The 23307-nt window shown below is 39.8% G+C and overlaps 3 protein-coding genes across 3 annotated transcripts; 2 read left to right on the forward strand and 1 right to left on the reverse strand.

The window, feature by feature from the left end:
- Positions 1 to 4653: 4653 nt before the first annotated feature.
- fam221a (family with sequence similarity 221 member A) lies at positions 4654 to 11059 on the reverse strand. The gene is made up of 6 exons (XM_072370110.1): positions 10922 to 11059; positions 10495 to 10668; positions 10214 to 10404; positions 10046 to 10119; positions 9800 to 9932; positions 4654 to 4739 (listed from the first exon to the last, which is right to left on the reverse strand). The coding sequence occupies exons 1-6, from the start codon at positions 10984 to 10986 to the stop codon at positions 4654 to 4656; spliced, it is 723 nt and encodes a 240-aa protein (XP_072226211.1). The 5' UTR covers positions 10987 to 11059.
- A 382-nt stretch (positions 11060 to 11441) lies between these two features.
- On the forward strand, positions 11442 to 16410 carry ccdc126 (coiled-coil domain containing 126). The gene is made up of 3 exons (XM_072369864.1): positions 11442 to 11769; positions 13704 to 14272; positions 14437 to 16410. Exons 2-3 carry the CDS (start codon positions 14047 to 14049, stop codon positions 14676 to 14678), a joined length of 468 nt encoding a protein of 155 aa, XP_072225965.1. The 5' UTR covers positions 11442 to 11769; positions 13704 to 14046; the 3' UTR covers positions 14679 to 16410.
- Positions 16411 to 17576: 1166 nt separating this feature from the next.
- tra2a (transformer 2 alpha homolog) lies at positions 17577 to 22928 on the forward strand. Its single transcript, XM_072370308.1, is given in 11 exon segments — positions 17577 to 17951; positions 18681 to 18878; positions 19057 to 19223; positions 19678 to 19731; positions 20833 to 20912; positions 20914 to 20969; positions 20972 to 20997; positions 21488 to 21603; positions 21891 to 21977; positions 22067 to 22125; positions 22262 to 22928. Coding segments are annotated over 10 exon segments (726 nt in total). The 5' UTR covers positions 17577 to 17951; positions 18681 to 18808; the 3' UTR covers positions 22273 to 22928.
- Positions 22929 to 23307: the final 379 nt, after the last annotated feature.

Here is a 23307-nt window from a genome sequence, read left to right on the forward strand (position 1 = left end):
CCTCCATCCACCTTTTTAAAAGACATAGACTAACAATGCAAACTAAAAATAGAGTGAGTTCATAAGTCTGGTTTCCAATAAAATCAAGGGGGATTGGTTTTTCAAGGACCAAGCCCTCCAGCTGTTTACAGTGGTCTTTTAGTAGCCTATATCAGCCCAATAAAAAACATCAATGTTGTGTCAGGAAGTTCTCACAAAGGTGCAGTTCGAGGTGTGATTCCCAGTCTTCTCTTTGGATATATGACTAAAATAACTTAGTTTGTTTTTAATGTAAAAGAGGAAAAATAAGGAAAAAAAACATGATATTTCATTATTTTCCCCATTCAGCATGTGCAGAAAAAGACACGCTCCACACACACAAACATAGATGATGAGAGGGCTGTTTTGATGTTTATGGCATCTCCTTTTTTGGAGAAAGCAGGTTATGAATTATTTCACAATCAAGTAGTGATTCTTCTTCATAATGACATCAATAATCCCATCCGAAGTGACAAAAGGCTGGTTGTAATGTATCACTGTGGGTGAACTTCAAATGAATCTTCAATACGCACATGCCTCACCAAAAGAAGCTCCTACGACGACGCCTCGGGTGATCTGAAATAAAAAAGACCTCAAACTGATTCACATGTACGCGACTGAATTAGTCCACTAATTTCATTTTGTGGCTCATTCCATCAGATATAAAAAAGGGAGACTGTGACTCTCGAGGTTGACAAAAGGCCTAAATGTGAACACGGAGACGTATCAACCAAAGAAGAGCCCAATCTCCAAGAAACCCACTTAATAAGAAAACCCAAATAGCACTTCAAATGAATCTGTATCACCAAGTGCTTCATTTACCTCCCATTCATAATCTTTTTGTATAGCAGCTCGCAGCCATGTAATCTGTCAAAATCAGCATTCTTCAACGGCGCTGCTTTTTAAGTTGCTCGGAGGATGTGTTGAGTGCTTTTTGTCTTAGACAGGATGTCAAGAAGGAGAAGAGGGATGTGACACAAGTGAGAGAATGTGGAGCACAAAGTCAGGACCGAATCGACATGATCACAGGCAGGAATTAGAATTTCTAATCTCCTTCAGGGGACATATGCACACTCAGAAACTCGCTTCAACAGGTATGTCATCACTGTGAAGCAAGCAGCTTGAAACTACTGGATGTGTAACATGTGACTAAAGCAGACGTATAAACAAAGTTTGCTTTAACTTCATAAAAAGAATCACATCTCAAAGAGCTTTTAAGGAAAATGAGTCAGGTGCAGCATTTTAGACAGAGGTCACCATGTTCACCCGCTCAGTTTATAAAACTAACATTTGTTGCCCAGACAATGCAGTTTCTGAGTAAACTGTGGTTGGGTTGCTGAAACTGACCGTTCCTTGTCTTATGCATTGTACTGAACAGTTTAAGCCGGATCTATTAAAGTGTGTGTAAAAAGAACATAGATGTGAGAAACGTCTGATGACCAAATTTCCATCTGCTGAAAGTATCAAGTACAGATTGCAAATGTGATTAGACCCACCATTCTATCTCAATCAGACTGAAAATTCACTGAATTTGTAATTAACCGCTGCTATAAAGGAAAAACTGTAACTTTTATTGACACAGTTGTGCTGGGGTGAGAATCACAAGGCTTTCTGACATACACCGTCTTACCTTTGTGCTTCTGGTATACACAATGTGGACTTACGGCCGAGTTTAAACAGAGTTACTTCTGGTTTTCACTGAAAACCGAACTCTCGTTTTGTGTTCAAGTCTATGGGGCAGTAGATGGTATTCCTGCTGGTTGGGTGTGTCTATATCAAAAAGTCTAGGTCTGCTGACCCAGAGAGTTACATTGTGGAGGAGAAGACAAACTTTCTAAATGTTTTGATGAGAAATGGATTGTGGAGGCTGTGGCAATTTGAAGAGAACGTGTTGGTAAGAATTATTTGTCCTCTGAATGTCAGTTCAGAGCGAGAGAGTCTCGCCCCTAGAATTCTGTTTGTCTTAATGGGAATTTCTTTTGCAATAAATTGCTGACTATTTCAGAAATGATAATAAGAAAAGTCATAGCAATCATTGACCTGCCAAGCCAATGGCTTTGGCGTTTGAACAGTGTTTATACAACAAATGGTGTGAGACTCGTAGCGTTCAAAGTTATTTTTCTTATTGCAACAATTTATAGTGGAACTGTGTTTCACAGCAATCTCACCAGTTAATCCCATCAACCAATCCACCAAGTGATTATCAAGGCAATTAGTCATGCACCAAAATTATGGTGGTGTTAAAAGAAAAAGATGCAGTTGTGCCAAGTGAATAGAATTTCAATGGTTGTCGAAATATATATTAGACCCGATCAAAGAGCTGGACCAATTGACCAACTGGTCTATGTTAACAGCCGGTACAGCTCAGACAAAACGTCTGAATGATACCAAGAAAATGGTGCTATAATTTCCACAATACAGACAGCAAAATCACACACTCAATAATCATTGGTCTAATAGACAGGGACAGCTTGTGCAGCCCCAAGGGTTTATGCCCCAACATTGCTCTTTTGATAAATGTGGATCAACACACACAAACAAATGTGTTTTTTTTAGTGATTCAAACAGCATGTTTGTGTCAGTGTTGGTCAAATAGCCTTTAAACGTTCAGAAAGAGAAGCTCAGTGGACCCAGGCAGAACAAATCATGCACATGGAAACACACTTTTTGGTGTCAAAGCTGTTGCTTGGATGAAACATTACTTTTGTTTTGAGCTAAAGCCCTGCAGCTAAAACACAAAATGAGTACTAATATTTGCCAAAAGATGGGAAAATAGGGAAAAGGGAAAATAGGTACAGTGCCAGCTGTTTGGGAAGTAATTTAACCCTTAAAAAAAGACAACAGGAATTGAGAAAAGCTTGTCAACTGCACCATGTTTTCTGCAACTTAATAGTAAGTTAAGCTACCACTTTATATACACTGCATTATTTCATGCTTGGTGCTGTTTCAGTGTCAGGCATCATAATACTCAAGAAATATTCACAATGTGTTCCAAAATTTGAATAGCTCTGACAAATCTGACAGAAATCTGAGAGAAATCTGGTGGATCTCTGCATCACAAAAGAGGAAGAGGCGCAGTTCTTCCCATTCAGTGGGAGAAAAAGAAAAAGAAAAGGCTAAATAACAGAGCAAGGGGGGTTCGGAGTAAATGTGGTAATCGGTTTTAATAAACATTATCACTTGTAGTATCAGTGCTCTCACAAAGATAGCAATTGTCTCCAATATTGACAAATCAAAACTCACAATTAATTTCCCAGTGATAAATTGATGCTCCAGGCGCAGCACCTCTGGGCATATGTTACACAGAATAATTTATTGGAGATTTTAGCCTTATCAGAAATCAGTTCTGTGGACAATGACTCCTTTGGAGAGCAAGCTTTTTAAATGCAAATGTGTCTTCCCGTCCTCTCATTAGCCTCCTGCTTTGTACAATAAGTTCTTCTCAAGATTTGTTAAGATGAAAGGGCTTGTAATTTTCTGTCGTTGTGAATCACACTTTTCAAATTTACAGTGTGAATAAGTGTAATGGAAATACTAACAAGCAGGCTGTGTATATCTCTCGTGTGGCTTTGTGCTTTCTTTGGCTATCACACCGTTTTTACGTACACACTGACATCTAAATTGTTGCTTATTACTGTTCACTATTGTATTATACTGGCAATCTGTTACTTGGTGTAGGCAGGAACTACCATTTGCAAAAGAAAAATGCCATGAACATGGCCACTTGAGCATAGATTCCTCCCATATTTACTTTGCGTGATCTTGTTCTCTGGACCTGAAGTTAATCCAAAAACAGATACCAACGAACCTCACTTACCTAGGAGCAACTATTTTGTTGCTTGTGGGTTCATCAAATAAATACATTTAGTTTTGTTTCTCACAGTATCTATATTTAGCCAAGAACTATCAACCAGCTAGCTTGTGTGCTACGTTGGGCAAGCTATTGTTTCTGAGAATTTCAGTCACTATTTCCTCTCAATTACACTTTTGGACACTGTTCATTTATTTGTGATTGTTTTATGTTTGATTTCTTCTTTATATTTTGTATGATTGCATACTTGAAGCTAATTGCTAACATTTTACATTGACATTTCTTTTGATGCTCTTTATACTGAATCTTTCAAATTGTGTGTAAATACAACAGAGATGAGAGAAGTTGTTGATTTCCAAATGTGCATAGGCAGAGTTCCAAATTGAGGTGAGATGGGGCAAGTGTCAGGTCATCTCAGGTGGTCCACCTATGCCTATTTACTAGTACAAATATCAGTATAGATGTTAATTCCTCTCTGTTGTTGCTCTGAGGGAAGCCCTCATAGCTCTTATGAGATAAAAGTACCAATTTCAAATGAGGTAGTAAAAAACTCGAACGAGCCCTTCAAGATCAGTGAACAACAGGACAGATCTGCTTCTACTGTTTTGAGCTCAAACAATGTTGAATGAGATAAAGTACTTTTCTTTTACATGATACCATATGGTTTGGTACCCTACTTCGTGTTGATGGAATGACAGGACTTTTCCCTTGATGCATGCATAGGTTCTCTCTGGGTACTCCGGCTACCAAGGGAGAGCATCCAAAAACACGCAAATTAAGTTAATTTGTATTTAAAAATTGACTGTAGTAGGGAGCCAGAGTGATCATGCATCTTGATTGTTGCTGTGTGGGCCATGTGGTGGACTGATGACCTGTCCAAGGTATCCCCTGTACCAGCCCCCATGCAACCCTGAGTTGGATAAAGGGGATATAGAAAATTAAAGGATTGAGGTCTTAATTTGAGGTTCAAAATGGAGTTTTGAGTGGTTTTGAGTTCTTTCTTTTTTTGTTTTTGTAGAAGCAACATGTATAATTTCTGCTCTCCACTGAGCTGTCAACTCTAGCAGACAAATTGTTATTACAATTTTTAGTACAATTGTCTCCAAATTGTTGTTTTTTTGTCATGGGTTTGACAGTAACTAACAGCTTTTGCAAGCAACTTCCAGGCAACTTCGAATAAATCAACTTATACCAAACAAACTTCTCTTCATTTCATTATATCAAATTAAATAACTCCACAAAGAGGGTATAACTTTTATCGTTTCCTCATTTGTTCTTCAGTTTATCTAATTAAACACCCACCACTTGAAGAGTCATACTGTCTAGTCTCAGCTTTAATTTCCCCCTCTTTACCTCTTCTCTCGGTGTTTCTTTCTGTCTGTTCTCATTTGTGTGAGCATGTCTCTGTCTCTATATGTGCGCTTGGAAATGCGTCTCATCTGCTTCTGGGGTGAAAACAGCACAGACGTCACGTCCAGAGAAACAATATACAAGGTGTTTTGATGGACAGACGTACTGATGGTCTTGCTACCAAGCTGTGACAGGCTGGATTGGCTCAGGTGTAGAGATCATAGCCCAGTGCTTTAACATTTGGAAAACTGTTGAAAGTTGTAACCACGTCAAAGGGTGTTAAACTTTTGTGTGATAACTGCTTTGACCTATGACACACTGCAGCAGTCTTAATGCGTCACTGCTATACCTGAGTCCCCTTAAATAGATTTGATCTATGTCATGTTTTGATTTAGTGGCATTGCTCGCGATAGGATGCACTTCGATAAGAAAAGTACCAAAAATACCCTTAAACTTCCAATAGAAATGTCTTGCTTTTAAGTTTACATGAAGATCAATGTATTTAAACACAAGACTACAGAAAGTAAGGGCATCACATTTGCCAAATCATGTTTTAACTTTGCTGTTGAATACATTTTTAACAATAGCTTTCTATCCATTTAGCATGCTGTAGCTCAGACAAGTTGATGTGATAACCACTGGCATAGCCAGGTTGAATACATTACCAGCTCACCACGATAAAGGCAGGCTTCATGAATGAGAAGCCTGATAATGGAGGGTAAATGTATGCTTTACGCAGTCCAACTAATGCATTAGAAAGCATTAGAAAGCACTGATTCTCAGGAGTGTCCTGCATTCATGACAGACCACATTTACATTCACTCTCAATCAGCCATGGACTGCGTCTAAATACCTTTTCTCTAAATTGAAGAAATTTCCAGATTTATGGTTTTTAATCAGATTGCCAGTAGAGGGATTCATAATGAATGACTTTCTGAGCACACAGATGCTACTTACAAAGAGCCCATCACGCATTTACTCTCAGACAGCAAGAGAAAATATATATATATATATATTTGCTGAAAGTGTAGCATTGTTATGAGAAATAGCCGCAAGATGGGTAAAATAATTATGGAAGTCTTTTTAAGATGTTTTAGCACAGATGATTTAATACACCTACATTTTTGTTTCCCGCCAAAAATGTGGGCAAACTGATGCCACTCTCACCTTTCTTAGATTGTAAAAATGCCAATAGTGGCTAGTTATCTCTCTGTTTAAAGGAAAAAAATCCCCAAAGTCAATAAAGCTAATTAACTCATTATTTATTTAGTTTCATTAAAAGGTTTTTGACTGTATGCTCATCTGGTTTGTGCAAGATGTCACACAAATTACCCGTGGCACTTATATCACCTGCTTAGTTATGCAAAGGTTCCCAACAGATCCGACTCATCTCAGCATGGATGGATGGACGTTAGCAGCACATCTTTTGGGTCTTATCCGCTGTGGGCTGATGCTTCCATGGACCAGGCTTTATGTGATGTAACCCATGGATGTTGAAACAGATCTGGTAAGTTTGCAGGCTTGGTTAGTCCCATGACTAAGCAGCTTTTACTTTGTTGTCAGAGTGCACATTACCTTGCGTGCATCAATAAGGTGTTTAAACAGCTTCACACCATTCTGTTGTCTGACAACCAGCCCAAACATACAGTCAAGAGAGGTCATCTAGGTCATGGCTGTTCCTTCAATATGCTTCAAAACTGCACTAATGTTTATAGGAGAGCTGTTTTAAAGGCAAAGGGTGGTCTCATTATATATTGATGTGGTTTAGTTTTTTTTCTGTCGGCTACACTTTGTACCCAGGTGATAAATAACTATGCTTGATATTGTGTGAGAAAAATCCTTACTTTACTTTTACTGCTTAAACCTTTTGCACCATCCTGTGTAATACATCACTTTTAAGCGTTTTCTGTTTTGTTTCAGGGAGTAGTTTTTTCCCCCCTCTCATTGCTGTTTGGCTTAGAATACGTGTGTTGTTTCAAGTGATTTGTCAGAATCTGTCTCTTGTGTTTCTTGGTACCCTGTTTTTATCATTTTGTTTAGATTTTTTATTTTTTTTGCCCACTTCCATCTGTGGGGAAATCAGACACACTTGTCTCCAGTTAAGGGGTAATTAAGTGTTTCCTTGTGCACTAATTGCCAATTTAATCTTCTGCGCTTTCATCTAAATTTATAGAGTCAAAACTGTCAGTCAAGCAGGGCGGGTTTCTATGGGGATAAGGAAAGTGTAGTAGTTATTCACTTTAACCAGTGGCCAAAGTAAATTACCTGGAGCCTCCTTTTCAACGTTGCTATGGAGATGCAATTATCCAAAACTGAAATTGTGCCAGACTAATGTGTCAGGCCTTTACGTCTTAAATTGATTGAGTTTTTCACTCTTTCTCCCCTCACCCATGTCCCATGCACTCCACCCACTGCCTACCCTTTGGTGAGCAAAACTGTTCAGTAACAGTAAGTAGAGGAAACAAGCGAAGACTTTCTTTAAAGGATGATCAACTCCAACGGTAAAGAAAGCCCTTCTGAGCAGCCAAGAGGAAACATAATTAATATTTCAAAGTGTGTGCGCATGTATGCGTGTTTATCTTGTGGCAGCCTGACATCTTGGGCATCGTAGAAACACAATGAATAAGAAGTGTCCGCTTTCAGAAGTGATTGTCATTGACTTGGTTGCTTATCAGCACTTGGCTTCAGAGACACAGGTGCATCAACGGCATCCTTGAGGCATAACATTTCTTACTTTCACTCAAGACCACCTGCTCAGAGCAACAGCACACTCACAAGGACACACACACACAGGCTGATTTCCCCCGCAAATGTCTCTCTAACATTACAACACAATTGACTTGAGGTGCACTGGCCAGTACCAGCACGAATACTGATCCAGCCTTACTTGCCATCTTCGCAGAGGATATATCTGAGTGGGAGTAAATCCTCATTAATTGTGTTTCTAAGTTAAAGATGTTGGAAACTGGGCCGCCACTGGAGAAAACCCAATCTTCTTCAATCTCCATTCCGCATAGAATAAAACAGCTCTCATCACTGCTGATCTACCGTGAGAAATGGGATTAATCAGTCAGAGAGAGTACATTTATCTGCAAATTAAGAACTGCGCTCATCACTGAACGGACAGCTTTTTTTGGTTCTGGTGTTATTTTTGTGACATGGTGAGTGGGTGGCTTTCAAACAACAAAAGAACATCAATCGAACAGACCTCAGATGAGTAAACTGACCAGTTTATAGAAAGTGTAGGGAAATTTAACAAATGAAAATGTGAAAATGCAATAAATTAAAGTTTCAAACAGGCATTTTGTCAATACCACCATAGCTACACTAATAACTTCATTCAGGGAATTTTTATCAATTATATGGCAAACAATCAAGTTCAATATGTGTGCAATCCATTGTAAGATTATCTTAAAATAAACTATGAGTGGCTCCACCCACCAAAAACCTCTGACTGGATCAACATCTTGTCAGATGTTTGGTTGTGTATGGTAGAATTTAGTTAGGCAAAGACACTTCATTGACTAGAATTAGGATTGATATGCTAAAGCTTAATTGTCCAATTAATAATTGAGCATTTCAGTGTTTGTTGGTCTCTTTCTTACAGGAAACAGAGCTGGATGTTTTAGTAGATGTGTGGCTCGTCCTTGATGCTGAGCAACTCTGCAGGCAGCCATAGTCGATGTCTTGATAGGAAAAGGATACAGCAGCAATTACAGAATTATCAGATATGACAGGTACCAAAAGAAAATGTCATGAATCACACAAGTAGGAAGCCTATTTAGAATCAACAGTATGTCATATCACTAACTACAAGATTAATTTTCATTGAAAATAATGTCCCTAATGGATAGAAAAGTAATAAAACAAATGAATCATAGATAATTTGGCCTGGATTAATTCTAAAATCTTAAAAATGATGTGATAACTTTAGAGAAAGATCATATAATGAATGTGCAGAATGTCATATTTGTGAACTCAGTTTATGTTTGTTAAGTTAATGATCAATTCTGAAGTGATCAGTCCACAGCATATTGATGACACGTGAATAAATGAAAACACACACACAGTGCACATTTCATCATTAATTAAACTGCCTTGGTGTTTGGAAGAGGTCAAATGATACCTTAAAAAGGTTAGGAAGCCTATATTTTTGTGATAAAACCTTCAAACTCTGCTGCATTTTTACACATGGAGAGAGATGACCTCTCTGCCATTAGACAAGTTTTTACTTTTTGTGCTCACACAAATGGTCACTGTGGTAACAGATACTGTACACTTTTGATCTGCACAAATTCCAGCTCTGCAGATATTATTGAAACCAAAACTGACACTGCATTGCTCTTTGCTGCCCTCACATGCCACCCAAAGGAATGCTCAGCACACTAATAAAGACTGTGTCACCTAAATACTGACTCCAGGAATTAAAGAATGTCGAGGCTCAAAAAGCTTTGAAATTGCATGTGATCTTGCTGGGTGGTGATGTTATCTCACATGACCACAAGTAAATGGAGTTTTCTAGACTCACCAGTCAGGCAGCAAAATACTTTATCATAAGACAAGTGTGTAAATGTAAAATTGATCTCTACCTCTTCTATCCATTGTAGGTTGGCTACAAACCTGAGCAACTGGCTTCCAAAGCAAGATAACCATCCAGCAAAGAGCTGAACCCTGTCAATCCTCCCATAGCAGCATAAGGGACATCCTTGCCAACAGGCTGACCCCGTGCCTCTCTTTCTAGTTTTGTCTCAACCTGTGAAGGACAGATGAAATATTCAATTTATTATAATAGCTGCATATACATTTCTAGAACCAGGTTTCTCTAAAATAGGCATCACCTGTGGTTTGATGTTTGACACTACTCACCAGGGTCTGGTGTGCAGAGCAGGGCTGGCCACAGCCACAGGTGTAGGGACTCTGGAATCCAGAGCAGGAAGTGCCTGAAAAATTTGTTATTAGTAAAACAAGCAAGAACTCAATTTTAATACAATGCAAAAGTTATTTGGAGTTGCAAATTAGTCATTTCAGACTCACACATCTTGCAAAAGTGGCCCATGACTTCATTGTGATCTTGGGGCAAATGTTTACACCTGCAGCGCACAGGGTTTGGCCCAAGCCGAGGAACATAGTGGAAGGCAGCGCAGTGACATCCTCTGGCCTGGCATGGAAGGTCCAGGGGTCTCTCAGAGGGAACCACCTTCCATTCTGTCTTATGCTCCTTGTACCTGGTTGGTATGAAATTACTCTCAAATGTATTTGTCTGGGTTTATGGGAGAAGGATGTCCAATTTAATATGTAATGGAGTAATGTCTCACCTATGTGCACAAAAGCACTGTGTCTCGGGGCCAATTAGTTTGCAGTCAATACCCCCTGGTACACCAAAGCTCACATACAGCCTGTTTTTAATACGTTGAGGCAGAACCTTCCTCTTGTATTCATCATATTGCTCTGGAGTAAACAGTTTTCCACCATCATCATTACCCACAATCCTTGAAAAGAAAAGAAAGAAAAGATGAAGAGGTACTACGCAAAAAGCTGTCATGCCAGTCCCAACAGCTTCTATCTTATTTCAGCATTTATATTTCACTTTAGCTTTACATCAGCTGCTATTCAATTATATAACTAAGCTTGCGGTGGGACATGGTATTTTTATTCAAAATTAATGGGAAACCCCCCACGTTTTTTTTTGGCTCGCCTAATTTGATTATATATCTAATTACGTAGATCAGTGTTGGTACAAACCTTCTGTACTCCCAGTAGTCATCCACGGCTTTTAAAGCTGATTGATCGAGATGTATTGAATCCATCGTTAGAAATCTAAAAACTAAACGTAGTGTGTGCTTTTTGTCTTGTACTTTGCAGCAAACAGCGACTGTTTACCACCAGATCCGCGGTTGCCATGGAGATGGTTATAAACGTTCACCTAAAAAGTGAACAACAAAACTTTTTTAAAAATAAAAATAAAATAAAAACAGTAAAGGCCAAACAAAAAGAATGAACAAACCAAAATCACACCAACACCGAATTACCATTATTAACTTCGAGGCTTTGCTGACTATCTGAACACAAAATCTAAGGTCTAAGAGGTGGATTTATATTTTTAACTAAGCTTCATCTACAACTAATTTTCTCATCCAGATTAATATTACAGTCATCCGTGCTAACTGTCAAGTGGTTACAAAAGAGACAATCGCAATTTAAAATGGTAAGAATACATTTCCCATAATTCAGCACTGTGACGCAAGCTGATAACGTTCAGGGGAACCATGACAGTCAGCACAAATGCACGCTTGCGGTTGGAGCTAACGAGTTTTTTCTTTTTTTTTTTTCTTTAATGGCAGAATAGAATGAAGTGAGCAGCACACCAAAAAAGACTTCCCGAAAGGAGATAGCACCTACAATTTCCTCTCTTTTAATTTTGTCGGAAACAGCGGGCCGCCCCAGCGGTAACGAAAACATCCCCGGGGCAGGCAAACAGCAAGCATCTTTCTGTGTCAACCAGCGGTATCCGCTGGAGCTCGTCTCGCCCCAGCTTCTCTGCAGCCTGTAAATTTCCGTTTCAGAGTCAATGTAGCCTCTCGGCACACACGGTAGGGTCATTTATTAGTTTTTGAAGGTCGTCCTGTATTTGCTGGCCATAATTTGCCTTTTTGTTGACTTTGTGGTTGGAGCGTTCGGAAGCTAACATGTCACGCTAACGAGATGTTAAGTTGGAGGCAGCTTCAGCTACGCTCGAATACATCCTACCAATATTTTTGATAACCTGTTCTAAATGAGAAAAGTCTGGTCGGAAGTCTTTAACTTGACACCTTTATCCTCTTTTAGTATGCTTTAATTCGGGTATTTGCCCTTTACTGTGAATTGACATTGTGTAATGAGTCCAGGCAGTTTTTTGCAAACTTGTCAATGAGTAATGTGTTGCTTGGTACTGAGTCTTCGAGTTGCAGCGACACGTATATTCGGCGCCTCAGTCTTATCTTTTACGTTCTGCACGCATACTTTAGCGACTTGTAAGCTTACCCGCGCAGCTTAGCTGGTCAAGAGTGTCTCTGACCCCTGGCAGCTGTAAACTCACAGATGACAGCTGTTGTAGTCAGTATTTAACTTCTAAATGGGCTAGTTTGGCTGATGCGGTTAGCCTTGTTGCGGTCACTAGTCCCCGTTAACACACTTTCACACAAATCACACCCAGTGAGTGTGTTTAGTAAATGATAGAAAGCGTTATGTCAGATTAAATGCTTGGCAGGCTCAAAAGAATCACCAAGAAAGTTTAGCACTTTGTGGCTCAGCGACTGAACTGCAAGCTCTTAAGACAAAGAGCTTTAAGTTCAACCGGAAATTTGAAAACAACGGTTTTCTCTAAGGTCCCTGTATGTGGTTTCAACTTGTTTGACTGCTTTTGTTTTCAGTTGTAAATTTTGGAAATTGGCTCAACTGTGTCTGATCCGTTTGAGATTGAATCTATAATTCTAAGGTGACCCTACAATCAAAACCTCCCGCATATTTCAGCTGCATTTTTCAGCATGGAAGCAGAAAGCTGCAGTGCCTAACCACAAGTCAGAACTTTCCTCCCATGTTTTTACATGTTTGACACAAACTTTGCATGCCGACATGCTTCTGCTCTTGCTTCCGTGAAGTCGTTTCCCTTTCCTCCCTACTTTTTGTCCATTAATGCTTTGTTTTGCCTGGGTCAGAGAAAGGACGTGTGTGTGCGGACGCGCGCGCGTGTGTATGTGTGTGTGGACACATCACTTCATAGATTATGTTACCTTTCTTTTCATGATTTATTTACTCGGTCACTGTCCTCTTTCTAGCCCCAGTGGGGAGTGACACTCCCACACCCAAGAGATACTGGAGAGAATGAAACTGATGACCATGTTGTGAAAACTGAAAAACGATCGTTTGATTTTCCTGTATATTTGCACCTTGCACTCACACTCCTATTCGTCAGAGCAATAACCATTATCGTAGGATGACTAGAACACTCTGTGACTCTCTGTTGCCTTGTCTGCTTTCTGAAGCTGCAAAAGTAGGTCCCATGGAGTCTAAACTAGTAATTGGGTTTCTGGGCTAAGAGGACTGAAAGAGATTTGTTGATGAGTGGGATATTGTTCACCGCGACCTAAAACAACAAAGAAATCTCTCTCATAATAGCTAAATAGTCCAGGAAGCCACTTTGATGTTGCCTCCAGCTCCTCACTAATAAAGAGGAATTTGATTTGGTGCATGCAGCGCACTGCAATGTGTGTGTGTGTGTGTGTGTGTGTGTCTTGGAAATTGTTGCTTTAATTCACTCCCTACAGTCATTCTTAAATAAAACCACGAGATGCTAAACCCACTGCCAATGAACATAGAGATCTACAGACATCAGATATGAAAGTTGGTGTTTGTTGGGTGTTGTTTTCTTTTCTTTTTTTTAGATCTTAAATCATGACTGGGCAGCAATGGAAAGAATTGATTGTTAAAATAGATCTCTTCCACACTTTGTTAATTTTGTCCATTATGTGTTTTTTCTCTATCATAGTCAACAATGTCTGTGGACTTCCTGCCTGATTGCCTTATCTGCGTAGGTGAGTTGATGCTCAAAATCTTGCAACCAAAGGATCTTTCTAAAAACCCCTGATTGCTGGTGCTTAAAGGGCGTTTGTTGCCTTCTGGTTACACCTCCTGCTTCTGCTATTGCTCAGCACTTGCTCCGAAGAGTACAAGATGTCTTAGGATTGCCATGTAGAAGATGTTGACCTTTGACCTTTCTGTGGAAAAGGATAGCAGGAAAGAGAACTTCACTTCTAAGAAGCAACGTTGAGCCTTTGACCGGGCATCTTGACCTCCCTTCCACCACCCGCAGTACCGTGCTCGGTGCACTCATGCTGCGGAGGAACATGTCGCAGAAGTTGAGTGTGCTGCTGGTGGTGTTCGGCCTGGCATGGGGACTCATGCTGCTGCGCTATACTGTGCAGCAGCCTCGCCATCAAAGCAGCGCTGAGTTGCGTGAGCAAATACTGGAACTCAGCCGGCGATACGTCAAGGTCCTGACAGAGGAGAACCAGAACGCGCCGAGTGGGCCACAAGGAACCTCCATGGCAGGTTATGGTAAGCAATTTTAGAGGGATTTAAAAGTTGCTATTCAGTACGTAAACACCTTTGTGATTACGGGAAAATTGTGTGTAGCAAAGTTTTGAAAAATAATTCACCGTTTGTTTTTGTTGCATGTTTTTTTTTTTTCTTCCATCCCTTTCTTCTCATACACACCGCAGCTGATCTGAAGAGGACTATAGCCGTGTTACTGGATGACATTCTGACACGGCTGGTCAAGCTGGAGGGGAAAATTGAACTGGCGGCCAATGCTTCCACCACAAACACGTCCCACGCTGCAGGGGGTATCCTCGCCTCTGCTCCTGCTGCCCTGCAGAAAGCTTCAAAGCAGGAGGCACCTGGCAGCCACACAGGGACGTCACGCCTTCACCCGCACATCTTTAAAAGGCTTCGACCACACTGAGAAGAACATCGTGCTTTTCCATCATTTATTTCATTAAAGTGCTAAATATTAAAGGGATATTTATGGACCTCCAGAACCTTGAAATATGAGGATGCGTCTCAGAAAAGTTCAGTCTACTCAGAGATGAAAGAAAGGACATCTTTATTGTCTTAATTATCACATTCTGGTGTATCAAGAGCCTCATACAGTTTTTTTTTATATTGGCATTGCTGAATTGATTTAGCATACATTTTGTAGTTTGTTTGTTTGTTTTTCCCAATATTTGAATCTAGTGACTGTTAAATTAAATGCAAGCAGCAAATGTTACAATAAGAACTGAGACTGAACTTCAAATGCTTCGTCATAGAAATGCTTCCCATCTACTATATATCAGAGACAGTTTAAAATACTGCTCCAACATATCAAAAATGCTGAGCTAAATGATCCACTCATGATGATAAAGAGTAGCTACACTTCAGTTTTTGGGAAAAAATTGAAAAAAATATATTATTTAGCTTGCTCATATTAAGCATAAATAAACGGTGCCGTTAGCACAGAAGATGTAACCCAAAGAATATATTTTGCACTTAATTGAGGGCAATATAAATGTGTAAGTGATTATTGCTGTGGGGTTATAGGAAAACGACAGCCTGTTTGTCACTGTAAACGTGTGCAAGCGTGTGCGATTGAGGTGCTTCACCTGAAGTCTGTTGGCTGCCACACAGCTCGTTCACAAATGTTCTCATTTAGATGAAGAAACTTTGAATGTACTGCTATCCTATAATGCTGTCAGGGGGACTGGTCGGCATACATATGTTCAGGGTTCTTGTTGCACTGTGACTATGAAGATTTTCTAAAAAAAATTGGTTCATTTAACTTGAGCTTCATGGATCCTTTTAAAGGGGAGTGGGGGCAGACATTGTTATCATCATCATCATCCTGCTCTTCCTTACTTTGGTCTCTTTAATGCTGATAAACTAGTAAAATACAGAAGTGTGTGATTTCCTCATCATGATACTTCGTGTGATGGCATTCTCCTGCCACACAGCGAAGTTGTGCTGCGATCAGCATAATTTGGGAATGGTATGCAACAAAGTCAATGTGGGTCAAGAAAAAAAACTTAATTAAAAGACTGCTTACTGGTTTTGCTCAGAAACGTAGCAGTGCATAGACTAAATTATTCAGTTGTGCTTTTACTGCATCGGCACTGAGTGATGCTGTGAATGTACTTTGCTTCATAATGCTACAGTGTGATTATTATATTATATTATGAGCCGACCAGCTGTTTTGAAATAACTTTACTAATAAATCCGCCTAACGGAAAGCCAATCCTCTCCCACTTAAACTTGTTGTGTGTTCCTAGCCTAACAACATAACGGATCTTGGTTTCTTTGCTTCTTTTCAAATATAAATGCTGCGGTGAACAAAGACGGTAATCTCTACGAGTACTAAAGAGCCGTCTTTTATGTATGAGTGAATGCATAAAAATAAATTGCCCAACTGGTTGTAACTGAGGAGAATGAAAAAGAAACCCCTGACATACTTTGCCTGTCAAATGTTGTGCTATTATTGCCTTTGACGGTGCGGTAATTTCATCTGGGGTATAATTTTGAACCACTAAATTTAAATTTTGCTGGATGATGCTGGTTGTATATCATCTTCAAGCATCTGGGGACTGAGGCCAACTCCTTTTGTTTTGAACATGACATTTTTCCAATTCTTGCTTGATAAAGGTGTTCGGCTGCTCAACTGTTCGGCTGTTCAGAGTCTTCTTTCGTGCATGCTTTATCATTTCATTACGTACTAAATGTTTAAGTGGACTGCATGCAGGCCAGTTTAGAACCTCGACCTATGCTGTGTGCCCTAATGAACCGCCATATCCTCACAGATGTTTGCTTTTGAACTCTGCTGGTAACAAGCTGGTTTTCATTTATTTAATAATCAAATTTTTTTTTTTGCTAAAGTTTCCAAAGATAACCTCAAATTTCAATAGTGTTCCAGAGCCCAAGTGCAGTGATTTTTCCCTCACAAGAGGTTAAATGATGCTGTAAATGATCAAGTCTCCATATTCCTTTGCAATTTTATACTGAGCATTGTTGATTTGTTGAACTATTTGCCCATCGTGTCCTTCATGGACTGGTGATCCCCTCCATATATTTATATATATATATGTTTCCCTATTTTGCTCTCGCCTTTTTACTAAAAACTGTTTTTTAGTATCCAAACTGTTACAGGTTTTCTGTCAATTTCACCAAAGGAAAACTGATCAGCCAGGATATTATGGCCTGATATTGAGTTTTTTTTTTCTCATGTTAGCCAAACAGTCTGACAGGATAAGACATGGCCAAAAACATCTGAGGGAGTCCTGGAGTGTCTGGTACCAGATCATTATTGATCCTTTGGGGCTTGTGGATGGGGACTTTGTGGATTACGTTTTCTTCCCACAGATCCCATCAGACTGGTTATGTGGTTGGAGACTGGTGAACACCCCCGACTCTTTTTTGTTTTTCTCTGAGCCCTTTCAAAGAAGTATCTTACAGGCCTGCTGCTGTCCTTCTGGAGGAGCCCACCACTGCACTGCAGTGATTTCAGGATGCAGGATTTCCACACAGAACATTGCACTGTAACCAGATGAGCCAAAGTGTTATTCGAACTATCAGTGGTTTTACTATTATAACTGTTGGCGGTAGATGCGAGAAGTTTTCTGTCACTCTTTCTTGAAGCATTACACAACTTTTTAACCTATTTTTAAACAACCTGCTGGTATCCAATTAAAACTGCACAGTTTTCCTTTTTCAGAATTTAATATATGGTCTCTCTAATTGAATCAACATGGAATTCATATTAACTAATAATTTATGAAGTTATTTAAAAAACGGGGAATGTTTTCACTGTGTCGCTGTTCTTTTGGCTGTGAATATTGTTGCGTTATGTTTAACAAACTTGGTTGGTGTGAGATTGGATCAGCCGTGGGGACAGACCCAGCCTCCCTTCACCACCAATCACAGCACAGCGTCCCGCCGACTTCGTCCTTGCGTCCGATCCAATTGTAGATTCTTCGGGATAAATGAAGCATGCCTTAACATGAAGGGGGCGTGCCACGCGAGACGGGAGATGACGTTAGTCCTGCTATGCCTAAACAAACCTCCCACCTCACGCGCCATCTTCTAGCTAATAACCAGTTAATTAAGTCTTTTTTTTGTCCTTGCTGCATATTACTGAGTTCAAAATCGTGTTTTTTTAGGTAGTTACACCCAAATGAGTGACACAGAGGATGGACACTGTGACAGGCGGGTAAGTGGTTACAACAAACTCTGCCACAAACTCCCTTTCCTCCTTTTTTCTTTTGTGTGGCTTCCCATAAATTTCATCATTAAGTTATGTCAACTCCAGCTAATTGAAAGATGTGTCATGGTTGACTTTGCTTATTATTTTGGCGTACATGACCTGTGTCAGAGAGGCAGAGAAATGCTAACAGCGGTGATACTGAGCTTTTTTTTTTAGATGCTAGCTTAACAACCTCAGCAGGTTCCTCCAGCTGTAGCTCAGTGAGCTCGTCACCCTTTACCTGAAATGAGGTCGGAGGTATCTACAATTTGGCTTTTTTCCCCCCTATTCTCATCTTGATTAATTGCATCTGATTAATTTGATAATAAAGTAACAAATATGAGTATAAAATCTGGAGTAGCTGTGATGTTATCGCAGCCATTTCTGGACACGCTGAGCTTTTGTTTTGCCTGCTTTAGCATTCATTAGATGCTGTCTCGAGCCACTCTGCCATCTCTGCTTTCACTCTCTGATTTAGCAACATGAAATACTGCTACAGCACACACCTGAGCTCTTTATTTGTAACTATATAGCTTGTTGTGACTTTATTTTTTAATAAAACTAAATGTTATGTGCTAAGATGTAACTGTAGTCTGCTTGTTCTGACTGTAGTGTTCCTTTTCATTTTGTATAAGATATTCTCCATCTCTGAAACCTTGATCTTTGCTTTTGATTAAATGTTCTCTTTTCACAAAGGTTATTGAGCCTGAGGGATTTGAAGAGTTTTATCTGAGAGCGATGAAGAAAGTTCAAGATAGAAGAAGGCTAATGAAAACTTTTACAGAGCAAGACAGAAGTGGAAAGGGAGGAGATGTGACTGTGGAATGGTATCGGATAGATGGACTTGCAATGTAATGGCTAAAATGAAAAAGACAAGTCCAGGTCAAAATGTAGGTATGTTGTCACTTTTAATTGTTTCTCATGATACTGTAATTACATCGCAAACAGGGTCTCATTACGGTCACTCAGTAAAGAGGTGCAAAAAAATGAGTTGTTTTTTTTTGTTTTTTCATTGATCAGCTAAAATACGCTCACCTACTGTACCACACAGTTCAGTGTCTCTTGTCTTCAGGTCTCGCTCCTGGCGGCACTCAAACCGCCGCTGCAGCCGCTCACGTTCCTCGGTCTGGTTGCCATGGGAGAAAGTCCCACTTTCGATCCTACAGCCCAGGAAACCGGCGCAGGAGAAGCCTGAGCACGTCCCCCATGTCACACTGGTGCCGTCACACTGGCAGCAGGGTGAGTCTGATCAGATCTGAAGAAAGTGAAAGGAAAACTAAACAATGCGCACGTGTGTAAGGTGTCAACTCTGACGCCATTAACATCTCAGATTGACATGTCATCTGTGAACACTTCTAAGACATTTAGAATAAAATATTTTGATGTATCATCAAATGGTCTGTTATGATATTTAGGAGTAGCCTTGAAGCTGCTGTTTTTTTTCACAACCATCATGCAAAGGCCTTTTCTTTTCTTTTCTTTAGATGTAGATAAATTGGAATTTGATTTTTGGGAGTGTGTTAGCAGCACTCGTCTCATTGGACAGTTTAGAAATTAAGAGGTACTAATTTAATCTTTCTGTTATTCGTATAGATTAGTTCTATTAGTTGTTTGTATTAAATACTGTGGGAATCCACTGTGGCATGACATTTGATAACCCCTTAACTTTTCCCGCCTTTCATTGCATCAACAGAGCCATGACTTCAGAAAAGAAGCAAACAGCCATGGCCGTGGTGCTGATGTTAGGGTAAGTGGACCCTATGTTGTGTCTTCATGTGAGTCTTAAGTTGCAGCTTTCATTTAGACGCTGTATACTGGATAAAAGTCTATAATGTATTACCCTTATATACCTTTATGAAAAGATAAGCGTGGGGACGATTTTCACCCCTGATTGCATACTACTATGATTTTGACACTTTTTGCTGAAAAAAAGTGTTTACATTTTAGATTTTTAGTAGTTTTCACAGATGTTATTCGATTAAGATGTGCGCTGTATCTGCATCATTACAACAGGAGCAACCAAAGTATTAGTGCATAAATGATTCGTCAAACTTGCATCTTTTCAGTTTTTAGGTTCTTACTCTTTGTTTTACTTTAAATTGTGTTACTTTTGATCTAATATTGTTCAAAGATGTCTGTAAAACCTTGACGGCGAGGAGTAAATGTGCGAAATACTCAGTTTAACACTGGGAGACTTAAGAGATGTTTAGTTTAAAAATAAATAAATTGAAAAAGGGCATCTTGCAATAAGCAAAACGATGCTTTGCATACTTCCACTAAGGAAGGGTGAAATTGATTTCCTTTGTCCCCACCTGGAGACGTTTGCTTGCAGCTCCATGTTAGAATGCAGTTTGTGTCAGATCAATGTTGGCAGCTTAACTGCTGCTTTAAGAGGTCCATATGAGAATGTTAAACAGGAGGGAGTTATTCTTTAGAGAAGCGCGGAGCAAATTGAGTGCATGTCTGTTTTAATCTCCCCCTGTTGCACCTTCATGTACACAGTTAAAGGGGTTCTTAAAACCGTCATATACAGCCATTTTAGAAGTTATTTTGATAGTGTTCCAACTGCTTCCTCACTGTGGAAATGCACAGGTTCTTACATTTTCAGTTTATACTCCAAAGCCTAAAGTTGTTGTGTGTAAGAGCACATGTTTAGTGCGGAAATGTTGTATTTTTCTCCCTAAACAATGATAAACTGACCTGAGACAGCCAGTGTACGTATTTGGAAAAAAATAAATGAATAAAAGTTGGAAATCCGTTGATGAATTGATTGATTTTTGTATGCAAAATATAAAACGAGCACATTAGCGCAACCACCACAACAACTCTGTATTGTTGACCTTTTCAGGCGAACCCTGATGCGAGCACACGTGTGGGAGTGTTCAGCTTGAGCTTGTGCACGGCAGAGTGCGACCTGAGAGAGGTGTTTTCTGGCTGGGGTCAACGTGGTGTACGACCAGCACACAGGTTGCTCCCGTGGCTTTGCCGAGAGACGAGAGACGATTCCAAAGAGGTATGGAAAATATTTCAGTTTTTTTATTTGTAAATCAGATGCCCAGTAACTTTCAGTCCTTGTCTTGGAAAACTGTGTTGGTACCGGCACTATTTTTGTGTTCAGATTGAAAGGAATCTTTAAATCAGGTTAGAATGATGTGATCTGGTTTTGTGGTTTCATTGTTGTTGTGCTCTGATCCATTTTAAAATATATCCCCCTCAAATATATATCTAAAAGGAATAGTTGTACATCCAGATATGGTCCTTAGCAAATACATTTTGTCTGTGAACCACCCACCCCTCATTTTCTTAATCTCGGTGTGATTGCATACATTTGCCACTAGATGTCAGCCTTGCCTCATATTGCATTAACCATGCAGCAACGCATCCTATAGCAAACGGGTTGCATTGTGAACTGTTGCAGGGTTTTTGGAAATGAAATAATTCTTTACTTAAGAGCGCACGATTATGTGAAAGCATCTCTGTCTTTTCCTGCTTGTGTTCCCCAGGCAATGGAGCGAGCCAACGGCATGGAGCTGCACGGGATGTGCATCAGAGTGGATTATTCCATTACCAAGCGTCCCCATGCCCCCACACCCGGGATCTATATGGGCCGAGCAACTCAGTAAGATCAAGACTAACGTCAGATCACATCTTCACTGTTTTCTTGGCCCGTTGTGTGGCTTTGGACCTTGATATTCATGTGATGCTTGACTGTACATCTGATTCATTAGGAGTGGGTGGGGAAAAAAGGGTTTTTTATGAAAGCTTATTTGTTTATTTATTATTTAACTTAGCATCCGTTTTGTTTTGTTTTTTGAAAACATGTTCCGAATTTATAATTCACATCTATTTTTATATGGTGCAATGTTTTTGAAGAGCCCAGAAGTCAGGCTCTTTGTATTCTTACAGCAGTGGAGGTGGGAGTGGCAGCAGCAGCAAGAGGAGAGACTATGTCTGTGGCTACGACAGATACGACGAGCATGACTGTAGGTGCAGGTGAGTAATCATTCGTTAAAGCAAAGTCAATGTTGTACGGTTACAAGAAACAAATTTAGTTCACTCTTTATTTTTTTGTCATGTTTCAGCCGTAGACACCCCCCATCACCCTACTGCAGTCGATACAGATCTCGCTCTTACAGCCCACGTAAGTGTCAAGAGAAACTCGCATGATTTAAAAAAATAAAACGCATTTTCCTTACCGGTGAAAGCTGATTGGTCTCATTAGCATTCCACTGTCTTAATTCTGTTCTAATACAATTTTGACCTTTTTCTTTTTGCAGGAAGATACTAAGTTGCCTCTTTTCAAAGTTCACCTTTTCTTCAGTCGCTGACGTACGATTCCTCCAAGATGTTTCTGCGGGAACAATTTGAGCAGTTACGACTTTATCAGCAGAACTCGTGTTTTTTTGAGGTAGTTCTCGTTTACATGCAATAAACGTCTTAGTATTGAGACACTTTTGATGCTCCCACATGGAGTGTGAGCAAACGACTCGGCTCTTGCTTCATTTGTTAGCCTTTTACGTACTTCCTTCCCGCTTCTTTTTGTGCAACACGGATTGCCTTTTTCTGTTGTTGCATTGGTCACTTTGACCTCACGATGGGGAAAGAACGCCGGCTTTGGTGTATATAACACAAATGGTGACACTTGATTGTTTTGCAACCATTACCAAGAAGGTATGGCTGCATTCTGACTGTGCAGTGAGGAAAACAGATTTTATCTCAGTTTCTTAATACGAACCTTCCATTTAACTGTCAAGCAGCACGTGAATCTGGCTGTAAAATGAAGTGTTATCAGCAATCAGAAGTGAAAGTGGGTCTCTGCTCACATTCAGCCCCTTTTCTCTTAGCGAAGGAGCTCCCTGGGAGTTTTGATTTCATGTGGCTTTTTTTTTTGTTTTGTTACTGTCGGTTCTTTGTGTGACAATACAAATATATGAAAACTTTAAATTGATGGGTCTTTTTTTTTTTTGTTTGTTTGTTTTTTCCCCTCCAGACTTAATATGTATGAAATTGAACTAGAGATGTAGTTGCATGGTTCGGTTAATACTGGAAGTTTCTGAGAGTAAGGTGTGAAAACAAGAGGTTCACAAAATAAGGTGTTGTGTGACAAGCAAAGTGCACACGGTTTTTACGTAGTTTGGCTGCAGTTGCTATTTTAAACTACGCTACACTCTGTTTTCCCCATTTACCCCAGTCCGGCCACACAAGTGAAAACACGCACACAAGAGGTTTGACCAAGGTTTTATTGGGTGTTCTCATGTGAAATACAGTATGTTCTGTAAACCATTTCTCATTAAAATGCAGCAACGATGCATTGTCTATACAC

This window comes from Leuresthes tenuis, unplaced genomic scaffold, assembly GCF_036924035.1.
Source record: "Leuresthes tenuis unplaced genomic scaffold, fLeuTen1.0.hap1 SCAF_18, whole genome shotgun sequence".
In the NCBI taxonomy this organism is placed as follows: Eukaryota; Metazoa; Chordata; class Actinopteri; order Atheriniformes; family Atherinopsidae; genus Leuresthes; species Leuresthes tenuis.